This window comes from Toxotes jaculatrix, chromosome 19 (assembly GCF_017976425.1).
Source record: "Toxotes jaculatrix isolate fToxJac2 chromosome 19, fToxJac2.pri, whole genome shotgun sequence".
Taxonomy (NCBI): Eukaryota; Metazoa; Chordata; class Actinopteri; family Toxotidae; genus Toxotes; species Toxotes jaculatrix.
In genome coordinates this window covers 11,821,689-11,833,936 of record NC_054412.1, presented here as the reverse complement: position 1 = coordinate 11,833,936, position 12,248 = coordinate 11,821,689, and the positions used below count along the sequence as shown (strand labels likewise).

At 38.7% G+C, this 12,248-nt stretch overlaps 1 protein-coding gene across 3 annotated transcripts in view; it reads left to right on the top strand.

Annotated features, from left to right (window-relative positions):
- Positions 1 to 12,248, top strand: part of si:dkey-71h2.2 (low density lipoprotein receptor adapter protein 1) — a 103,840-nt gene that overhangs the window by 30,927 nt on the left and 60,665 nt on the right. The window contains exon 9 of one of the 3 annotated variants that reach the window (XM_041063835.1): positions 4,132 to 5,108. The exons of the other annotated variants lie outside the window; for them this stretch is intronic. Within the exon in view, the coding sequence (XP_040919769.1) occupies positions 4,132 to 4,237 (106 nt within the window). The 3' untranslated portion in view covers positions 4,238 to 5,108. Of the gene's footprint in view, positions 1 to 4,131; positions 5,109 to 12,248 lie in introns of those variants that run through there. 3 annotated transcript variants of the gene reach the window in all.

Genomic DNA, 12,248 nt, shown 5'->3' with positions numbered 1-12,248 from the left:
TCTGATGTCTTGTTAAATAAGTGAGTAATATGAGACAGTTTAAGAGGTAAGCAAATAATGTATCTGCTCTAATCAAAAACCATCCATTTAAATCCATTTCCATTTCTGAAGTTTTTTTAAAGGTTCTGAAGGTTTTTCTTTACATTAACTGATATTATGCATTAAAAAATATATAAAGTTTATTTTAAATTGAAGGCTTTATTGTACGTATTTTGATTTGACTTAAAGCATTGGCTGCAGCTGAGGAAGCTGTGGTTGTTAGTTATGATAGAAGAGTGTCAACGCAGCTACAGACCATCTTTTCACAGCATTAGCTTTTTACTGATATTGATTATATCAGAGAACATATTGTGTGTCACTGTGTACCACGTGTAACCAGTGAGTATCCTGTATTGTTGCCGTCGTAAGGTCACTGTGCCACAACTGAATCACAGCAGACAAGAGAAATGACTGCTGAAACGATGGCCACCTCTGCTGACAGAGCTGTCAGGAGCACAGCAGCTAAAGCCAGGAAGGGCACGCCGCCCTGCATCAGCACTTTATCACTGAGTTAGGATTATAATGCAACACTTTTTATTTTCTTTGAAAGTGTGACAGTGCGTGAAATTGTCATTTCATGGCCGCGAGGTGCCTGCAGAGACAATAAAATGTGGGTCTTGCAGTTAAAATGTGAAACTTGACAGTTATGAAAAAAGCCACATACGCTCACTCACAGGGGCTCCAGCTTTAATACGCCTGATGGAAATGACCCTGATTCTGAAACATTATAACACATACTTGCACATAGACAAACATACAAATAGGACTAGTGGTCATATGTTTTTGTTGTAGCCTACTTCTGAGACCCACAAACACAAATTGGTCCCTCTGACATGCTCAAACTCAAAACCCTTTAATAGTCTTTGATATTGCCTGTCCATGCACCACAACCAGCTGAGAATGTAGGCCACACAGTCCAGTGACTGTCTGAGGGCTCTGCATGCCTTTTCATTTCCTCATATAACCAGATGATATGTGTGTATGTGTCCTGCAGTGCTGTTATTATCCCTCCATAAAGAGGGAAGCGCAGCGCAGGGATGGTGCCCCAAACATTAAAGAGATGGGAACTCATTAAGCTGTGTTAGCCCCCGGCTAATAGATCTGTTTGTTGTATTGGAGCATGAAACGCTTTGGTTAAAGCAAATGAGTAAATGAGAGGCAGAGACTGTATACAGAAGTGAGATCACAAGAGGAAGGCAGGCCATCACTGTGGCTGTTCTCAGTAGGGACGAGGAAGTACTGACCTCAAGCGTGGATGGCTGTCAAATGGAGGAAGTTGGAACACTTAAATGTGACATCCTGGAGGAAGTGCTGAAGGATTTTGGAGGGTTAGAGCAGACCTCCACTGCAGAGGTCAGCAAGGTTGTCAAGCTCTGAAGTGGCAGCGCACGAACGGTGGATAAGAATTGTCCTGAAACGTGGAGGGCTGTGGATCAGACTGCTTTGTCGTGACTGTCGCACCTATTTAATGTTACATGTCAGTTGCCTTTAGGTCAACAGAGGAGAGCTGTGGTCTCGGTTTTCAAATATGGAGTCTTTCCAAATGTTTTCACTATCTCAGTGAAAACTCTCCAGACTCTAGACGCTCTAGAAAGACTGTAGCCCGGTGGCTGCTGCAAAATTTGTTCATTTCCATTTTTTCATCCACCTAAAAACAAGACAATATTTACTCAACATTTGCTACATTTTTGTATTACATGTTCAGACAGAAATAAGCAATTAACCTTGAAAACCGCATACTCTTCGTGTATGCCATACATGACTCATGACATGGCATGACAAGCTATAACTGATGCAACCAAACTAACTTCAGCAGTATCATGTTTTACTTTACTGTATGAGCACAGGTCAGGATGTAGGCCCATGAAAACAATCCAGTTTTTGACTTGTCAGGCCACAGTCCAGTGGCCACACTCACTGAATGTGAGTGAGTGATAGATGTGTTTGTTACACCATTGGTTGTCTGAGTTACCCCATTGGCCATTGCTCTTTCAAAATGAATTGTTGCAAGCACTTTCTATTACATCACTGGGGGGGCGCATTTAAAGGCAGTGCTGCCAAAATCACTAGATTTTCCTACTTTAAAGACCCTTTGAGTGACTTTTTACACAAAAGTACTGAAGCAAGAATTCTAGCTGCTTTTTAGAGAGTATTTCCCCCCAGTCACAAGGTCGGGCTTTCCTTCTGCAGGCACGTCTCTCTCTGGCCTCATTCATTTGACCGCACGGCAGCTGACACAGACATGAATGAGCTTCTAATGCCTTCTCTGAGTGGTCATTTTACAAGTAAATATAGCCAAAATCACAGCACAGCCATTGTCATTAATTTATTTGTATGGTGATTTTATCAAACGACGCTGACAGCAGCAAATAAATGACTTGGGAGTGAGGGTTCAGCCATGTACCAGGATTTCTTGTCAGAACAGAAGGGTAGTTATTCAAGCGGAGGCTCAGTACTTGTAACCAGGGCAACTGATGCTTAGAACTATTGGTATCAACTTCAGTTTAAATAGGTTTTAATAAAATTTTTTGATTTGTATTTAAGATTTTTTAAATCAATGATGTCCTTGGAGTTAAAGTGACTATTATGTAACTGCTGACTTGGCTCCATCAGAGACAGAAGTACTTAAATAATTCAACCTCATCTAAATGTGGCAGGTTCTTCTTTTGTAATTTAACCCTCTTTGAGTGTTTCTTTACTTGCATGCATGGTGGAGCAGGGACATGCACACTCATTATAGTCTTGGTGCCCTTTCTGTGAACAGATTTAGTTGGAAAACATTCTCAGTGTTTTGACTTATTTTAACCTTTACCTTTGAGTTACATCATCATGATTTTTTTCTGTCCTCTAATTGGCACGCAGTAACATGGAAGTAGAGATGGACACCGGTAAGTGAGGTGGTAAGTGAGTTCATTTTTGATGCCGCATGTTGCATGAATCCTTGCATTTAGAACATCAGTCATTCCTGGACAATACCGTTCCATTTTGTCCATCATCCACTCTGTCCGCAAATAATCAAATCATCTAAGTCAAGAATTGAAATTTTTTGTAGTTTTGATGCTCCAACAGAGTTATTTAATAAGACATAATTTAAATCACAATGTGTAGGAAAAAACAGAATTAACACTAAATGCATTAGTCTTGCTAAAGACTAACTAGCCTAGCTTAGCAGAGATTTCATGTGGTTTCATGTACTTAAGCTTCCTTTAAATTGCATATTTCAATTTGTTTAATTGAAGGTTAGTTTATTAGACCAGTTTATTAGTTTAAATTGATAAGAGAGCTGAAGAGCTGAACAAGAATATTTTCTTGGTAAAACATGAGTTTTTCAAGGTTTATATTTATATATCTTTTACAGCTAAGAGCCTTTAAACTTTTTTCTCAGCTTCACTGTTTATGTAGTTACTAAACTGTTTTTAGGGGTGTAATGTGTGGGGGTTTGCTAGGGATTAAATTATCCCTTAAATCTGCTAGGTTATATAAAAAATGTTTTAATAGTGAAATAGTGAAAAACAAAATCTTTCTGTTCAATCTTCTGTTTTTTGGGGAGACAGTGATTTAAAATTTTAAATTCTCATATTAGTTCAAAGTGTAAAAGTAATTAAATTCTTCATTCAGTCACAAGGTTATTCATCTCGCCAGCTTGAGTTTATTTAATCAACTGTATATTACAGCCATTATAGTCTTTTTTGGTTCTTCCATTAGAAACTGACATATAAATCGACTTATCTGCTGTAGTGAGTCACAGTTTAGTTGAGTCACAGTAGTCTTTTGTGCTCAAGTTATCGTCTGGTTCTCATGGCGACTGTTATTTGGATGAAGGACCACATAGATATTGTAATTCGCCTGTCTGCTACTGGCGGCTCTTCACATTGCACTCTGTATGTCTGCCCTCCCACTCATTGACTGTCAGCCACTGTCACTGTCATCATACAAATCAACATCCTATGCGTGCTCTAGCTACACTTCATCCTTTTCTTCTCTCTCAGGTTTTAACCTTTACATTTCCTGTTGATGAGTTAATATTCAATATCCCAGACCTCTCTAACTATATTACTTTTCTCTTTCCCTCACTTTTTCTGTTTCTGTCAGACTGGCCAAGTACCGCTCCCAACCCGTCTCTGACGATGCAGCTCTGAGTCCCCAGGAGGTTTCCACTGAGGATCTGTTTTCTGTCTGCAACAATGAGTTTGAATAACACACCCTGGCAATAACTGCCCAATTTATAGCACCACAAAAAAAAAAAAAATTGTCAGAAACCATACCACAATCCCCAACACCAAAAAAATAAACAAAAAATAGCCTACATCAACTGAACAGACAAAACATACCACGCTCCCTCGTGCATAACCTGAATCAGAGAGGCTGTGTTTGATATTCTGTTGCTGCTGCAGAGAAGCCAGAATGAATACCCTGATGTTATAAACTGCTATTTCTGTGAATGCCTGCCAGTCAACACACTCTCCACTCAGTGTAAACAGCCATCTCCCGCTTTATTCAAACATTCACATACTGCCAGATGAAAGATGGCACATGCAATGTGCTACGCAACACTGCAGGGTGAGCAAAAATTATATATTTCTACTCGAAGAAGTTCCCACAGAAGGTCATAGGATAAATACTGTACCCAGTTTGGACTAAGTCTCCTTCTTTTCATCTAAATTTGTAAAAACAGTTTCGCACGTGGATTCCTCTTGTAAATTCTGATGAAGACTGCACAAAGATTTACTTTGCATCAGAAAGTCCGGATATATGTGTACATAAGGCTGTAGTCGCTTTCTGAAAATGTGGAAGCTCTCTGGTCATGTTGTTTGTTTGGTGGAGTAACGGCTGCCAGTCTCATCAGTCACTGGAGGAAGTCCAGCGTTAGAAAACAGAATCAGGCTCTGGTATGAATGTTCTGTCACAGATATTGAGTGAATTATACATTTGTGTTATTGTGCCGACTGAACTGCTTCCTAGGAGAATAAAACAGCATGTGATATAGTAATTAGACATTCAGGCATACAGACACCCTGTATCCATGTGTCTCTCATTTTCTTTGTTGATTGCAACAGAAATGTGAGTTAACAAAGACCAGAATCAGCCCTGGAAAATAAGGAAATGTTTTTCAAAGAGACATCCAGTTAATATTTATGGAGTGGAGTACAGTGTTTACATTTTATTTCCAACAAATCAGACATGAACTTAGTGTTTTTTGGCCAAAAAACACCTTATTTCCAAAGCCTTCAACCATGTCTTGTGGCTTTCCTTGGGAGGTAGAGTTGCTCAGTTGTCAAGGAGACGATCTGTTACATATTAGGTATTTGAATGGAGTGAGTGGGCAGAGCTAAGACAGAATTTAGTCACCTTTTTTTTTTTTTTTTTTTAAATCCGCCCGTATGTCGTGTGATAAACTAAACCATCTTTATGACAACTGAGTTACTTTATCCGCTGAGGAGGGGCCATGAGTTGTTGCTAAAGCTTGAGTGAGCATCAAATGAGTAGAACTTTTTTCAAGGACAAGAATGAACCTTCAAGCTGAAGCTTAAAACGGTGGCTCTTTTTATTCAGACACATTACAAGGTTTAAAGTTGTGCATTCAGTGAACGAGAGCTGAGGGGCTGTCAGAGATTAAGTTCACAAACAGCTATGGATTGAGAGTTAAATGGGTAGTCCAGCAGTTTAGCATTGTTTGGGGAGTCAAAAGAGACAGATTGGGAAAAGCAATAATCAAAACTGAGGCAAAAGAGGCCAAGATATCCTAAGAGTCTCTAGTTTGGCCAAAGCAAAAATCTGGGATCCTACATTTCCCATAAAGCAACATGACTTTAATTAGATCCTCCCTCTAAGTTCAAGTCAAGATAACTTTGACTTTGGATTTTCTGTCCAGAGCCACAGAAGACATTGTACAACGTGTTCACAGTCTGTGGTCCTAATGATGATGAGTAAACAGGCAGTTGATTTGTAAAATCAATGGATTACCCCTTTAAGATAAACAAGTCTTGATCTGGTTTTAAAAATCTAATTCAAGCACATAGCTTTAATGTTGTAGATGAATCAGTTTTCAGGAATAATAATCCACTGATAAGCCTATCAGGCTTGCTCACATTATATCAGTGTCAATAGGTTCGTCTGTAATATTAAGAAAAATAAAATCGACATCACTAAACATAACAGCAAACTTTTCTCTTGCAGAAACAGGCTTACATTTCTGTAGCAATCACTTTCCGTGCTCTTAGTTCAATTTGACCCATGTAACCAAATGTAATGACATTCTGTCATCTCTTAAGTCATTCAGCTGCCACAGTATATGAAAGAATAGCGATGATGTAAGGTTATGAGGATAACTGTAAGGCATGGCCAGACTATTAGAGTAAAGAAACCTATTTCCATATGCTGTATTTTTTCAATGTCAAAGCTGTATAATTTCTGTATGCATATTGTATCATTACAAATGAAGTAGGATGAATAGAATCAGGGCTTCACACAGGTTGTTTTTTTAAAAAAAAATAATTATCACTTGTTGAGATGTGAATGTGTAGATGCTTGTATGTTTTGCATTAGCTTAGATAATTTATACAAATCTAATCGTATGTGGTTTTTATTACTGCAGGAATTGCTTTATTTTTTCAAAAGTAACCCATGAACAGTATACAGTTATAAAATCCCCCAAAAATTATCCTGTTCTCAAATCAGTAATCAGCTGTTACATTGGTAGATGCAGATCAGATTTTCAGATTTTCCTTTCTGAACTGCAGTCTGTGCCATAGAACATGTCCTTTGTCCCAAATCTTATTACAGGTAAATTGTTGTTCTGCTTGGATTGCAAATAATTTTTATCCACCACTTAGATGACATTCTCTATCAAGAGGATATTTTGTTGTGCCCCAGTCTGGCTGTGTGTGGTGTGGTCCCTCTCTCTGTATTCATGGCATCATTGACTGAGAATAATTGTGACGGCGGGAGGCAGGAGGTAGCGAGGGCTCTGTGCTGTTGTCATGACACCCGCTGCAGAATAATTGGACGGCTTATCAGGTTATGCCATGAAGCTTAATTGCATTGTTTCGTTGCTGACTGGCTGAAATACCAGCTCCATTGCATTTTTGAAAGAAAGCTGTGTATTGTTTGCGTATCATAAATGGCTGCCGGCGTGTCTATAGATGATCTGTTGAGCCATGTTTGCTTTTCAGTATTGACTGTGAAGGTCAAGGTTAGCAGAATGCATTGTCAGGCTTCAATTATTTCATTTTACCTTCCTCTCCAACATCTTTCCTCATCAGTAGAAATGATGATTTGCAGCATTTTTCCCATCTTTTCAGCTCCATCGTTGCCTGACTGATTGATTCGTGTGCGGATGCTTCAGTATCCACTGATTCAGTGCTATTGAGTGATATTTGGAGATGGGCTGTTGTCCAGAAGCTCTCAGGCTCAGAATTGGTTTTTCAATAATGACAACTAACAAACAATAGAGTTTTGAAGAAGATTTAGTCATCCGAATAAACACTGGCTTTGTTTCTGTACAGCTTCACCACGAGCTGCATTATTATCTGAGGCATGTGAAAAGGAATTGGACAATAGTACAAAATGATCTGTGAGTGGCACTTCTACAGTTAGAATAGATGTAGTTTTCAACCAGTCTTTGCCACTTGTAGTTGATTTTCAAACTAAAAAGCAGTGTCATATAATGCAATTTTGCAGCCAAGCTCGTCTGGATCACTTTTGATCCTTATTGACAATTGAACAAAAGCCTTGTATAAATTGTTTAACGGCGCAGATCTAGCTTCTAAGAGTTTTTGTGTGGCCCAAATACTGTATACAGAACATTAAATATGGGCAGATACCCAGCAAATTTTGAATAGATGTTTTCTGTGTGGGAGCGGGTACAGACCTGCACTTGGTGGTGTAACGTGCCAATTTGAGTCTGGAGTGCACTGAATACAAATCATCCTGTGAGGGTCTGAGGTCTGAAAACATTTTAGGTTTGTAAAAATTAAAATCTTCAATCGGAAAAAAACAGGAGAATTTTCAGATAAGCTACTATTACCCTAATTAACCACTGACGTTTACAGTATCGGTTTACTTTTCAAAGAAGGTGCTTATTTTCTATCTATGCAATTAGTGGGTTTCCAGCCGTGTTGTGATATGATGATAGCAATTTGTGAATAAACCACAAGCAGTTGTCCTAAACTGTGTAAAGATTTGTACAGAATTTGGAAACTGTTATGGTTTGTTACATATTTATGCATAATAAACGACTTTGTACAAATATTTCTTTGCACTGAACCTTTATTTTATAAGCTGAAAGCTAACTGATTGAAGCCATTATTAAGTTAGACCCAAAGCTTATTCTTTCATACACATTACAAAGAGACAGTTAGGCCTTAGTGCCAGACAATATGATTGTAATGTGTCTTTTTGTAGCAAATGATCTCAAATTGCTCTATAATTTGATTGGTACTGATGTTGGGCAGAACATTACCACAGCTGACTGTGGAGACACACAGGCCTGAATCAAACCTTAAATGTGTGAGAAATATTTTCCAGCTGACTGTGGCCGATCAAAAGCGAGGACATTCTCTCGTTTGGCCCTCTGACTGACACAGTCACATCGATACGTCTGTTCATTCAGCCCAATGCTCATGCCTGATTGAAAGTTAAATAATGCATACCAGGTGCAGGCAGCCATTTTTTGTTAGGTTCCCCTGTCCGAAAAAAAAAAAAATCTCTATATGAGTTCTGCTGTGAGAATTGACATGTTTATGCACTGTATAATGCAGCTGTAATATTGCTTGTGAAGAACAGTGATACGTGTTATCGAGAACTACGGTAAAATGTAAACTTAAAATTGTTTATCAGGCTTAGTTAATTTCTGTGGTAAAATATTTCAGACTCAAGGTTTATCTGCTGTCCTTTTTTCCTAGAGCTTTTGATTAGATCTCAGTGAACAGACTTTGCTCAGGTGTCATCACGTGACCTAAGTATGGCGCTGTGGTCACATGACAGGTGGTCATAAACGGATGGACTTGTTGTCAATGGCCTTCTTGATTTGTCATCTGCTCTCCCTCCTCTCCCCAGTAAATGCTGCGACCGGCTTTGGTCTGATGTTCACGTGTACCTGCAATTCTTTTGCATTTAATTGTTTTTATTGAGACGAAAGTTACTGTTGACGGGGAAGTATTGAGAAAGAAAGCAACCACAGGACTTGTATTTTACTCTTGTTCACTGGGACCAAACTGCACTAGACAAGTTACATGTATTTGAAACAGTGCTTTAAGGCATAAAAATGTATTTATAAGTGCACCTGGAACACTTCATTTTAAAGCTGCGAAGGATTCAGCTGAGGGCTTTTTATTTAGTCTGATGACTGTTTATAGAAGTATGCAAATGTCAGTTAATTTTCGACAGTCATGGATGCTGCATCATGGCAGGGTGCCTCCAATCTTGTTGTCAGACTGTGCAGAACTAACTGTGGGGGAACAGAAACAGCTCTGGCAGACAGAGTGGGTTTGAAAAGTAGTAGTTTGAAAAGTGCCAGTAAAGATCATTCTCAGGTCTCAGACATCAGTGATTCAGCAGTACAGAAGCTTAGTATGTCCAGTCCAGACCTGGAGGACTGGACTATCCAGAAAGCTCAGTGAGACCACCCTCTTGTATTAGAAACTATTGCCTGTGGGTGAACAAAGACACCGTGGAGTACCAGACCTGTCCACATAAACAGTGAGCAGCAAAGTAGAGCCTTGGAAAACCAGTACTTTGATATTAATAGAGAATCACTGGAGACTGAGAAATTCAACTTGGTGCCATTTCATGTCCAGCATTTCCACTGCTTCTAGACTGCGTCTGTGCACTGTGGTATTACATTTGTACGATGACAGCTATTTACAATTTTAGGTTTTAAAATGCTGTAGATATTGACTTTATTTTGATCAGCACACTCGATCTACTTTAGACACTGAGTCAGTGACAAGAGTGTGTCTGCTTCTCTCCGCTTGAGGTGCTTTTTGCTCTCTTTGCTGATCTCTGACAGATCTGAGTTCACTGAAAACAGACTACCTGCATGTCATGCCAGCAGAGTCAGCTGCAGCCAGTTGAATCCTGTTGTGGTGAAAAATTGGAGTTCAATGATAAAAATAAATAAATAAATAAAATAAATTAAAATAAAATAGGGTTAGATAGGATGAAAAAAAATCAAAGAAAAAGAAAGATTTCCAACCTAACCTGTTCTCATATATTCTCACATTACAAACTATAGTCTTAATAATTCACCAAATGCTAAATCAGGAATTCATGTTTAACTTTGGGGCAGTATGTTCATTACTGATGTCTAATTTGTCCAAAGTGTCCTGGGATCTGCTAATGAACAGCTCATTTAGTATTCATAAGTGTGTAATTAATTGCTAATTGGCTGTTTAACACAGTTTTGAAATGGCTAATTAGCAACTGATAAGGTGTCCCACTCTGCCCTTATGGCTTAATGTTGTGTTGGTTATCTATTGAAAGTGGCTCATGAAGGTCAGATACGCTGAAGTTTTAACCACTGCAGCAGAAGAGGCATGTGGACGGCAATAACCTGCGAGCGCTGTGGATGTTTTCCACTGTAGTTACATGTATGAATGCGCAGGTTATGTAGCACATAGCTGTGAACCACGTGAGCTTTTGTTTCTGCGGTATATGTACAGTATATTTGCGATGTAAAAGTGCTATGGAACACTTCATAAACACAAAGAGTACAGATGGAGAGCAGAGGAGGCTGTTAATATTGCTGCGCATGGAAACATGGGGTGCTACAATAATGAAAGTAGACCCCTGTGCGAACTCTATATTTATTTATAGATGCAGTATATACGTAGATCTCTGAATCACATAAGAAATCTAACCAAAGTTTTATCTGAGCTAGAACAACAGCTCATAATGCACCTGAGCAACTAATGGAAAGAAGTCTGCAGCGCTGCACTGAGGCTGAGTTAGGAGGGAGTACAATATTACCAATTAATCCTCAGGAAGCAGTAATCACTTGCTATTTTGAGATGAGCTGTATTCTTAGATACGTCTGCCTAATTACATTTTTGATTAGGAACGTTCCAGTTTAAAGACCAGGTGAAATGGCTTATTGAATTAGTCCTGTAAAGTGCTGTGGTGGATAAATGCACCTGTTGTTGCTGAGGTAAATGTCTTCTTCATAGAAGTTGAATGGTGATTATTGAGAACAGTGAGCAAAGACAGTAGCTTCATACAAATATGTTTGTTTTCAGTTAACTGTAGTGTGACCAAAGTCAGCCTCTCACCTCTCGTGGATTTCCACTGATCTTTATCCTGTAAGTCACAGCACAGCTCCAAGACAGCCACTCATCAAACTGACACGAGAGCCAGCTCTTGAAATGAAGAGCTTTGACAAGACATGAGTTTATCTCCACAAAATCCCCGTCTGTTATCCCTAACATCAAATCACAATCCCCGGTTGTATTTTGCCTGTGGTCACAAACCTACAGTGTGAATCAGAAAACAGGGATTGTTTGTGGATTTATTTAAGAGTATGAACCTGAACTCGAAATCTCATATCATAATATGAACAGGGATACTACAATTTTTTTTATTTTAAAGAGAGGTGTAGAAGAAATTAAAATAATCCTAAAGCCAACTGTGAGCCGGTTAGAGATAATATTAAAATGATGAATTACAAGCTTTTATTGTGATCATATTAATATGATGAAATTTACAAGTTGAGGTGTAATTGCTGCATCATTCTGAAGGAGTTGCACAAGTGCACAAGAAAGGGCAGAGGTTGGGGACATTTCATAAAAATAAATGGACAAGATCAAGACTAAAGTCTCATAAAAATGTGTTCCCTGAAGTTTTTCCATTTTGTGGGGTCTATGAGGATACCATAAATTCATCAGATAAAATGTGTTGTTGCCGCACTTACCAGGTGTCACATGCACAAAATAGGTTTTGAATGAAAAGGCATTTAGGGATAAGAATACACCTCAGGATTTAGTGTGTTGCTTTTTATGCACGCTAAGCATTTTTACCTCAGGATGATGGTGAGTGGAAGTGAGTTTACAATAAGTTTAACTACCATATATTTTTACATATTTAATTTGTAACACTTGGAAATGACTTCCTACGTTGTGCTTTTTGTGTTGCGACTTGGCAAGCATTTGTGCATGAAGTGCAGTTTTCTACTGTAAGTCTTGGCCTGCAATTAATGCTCAAAATGCACCTTTATG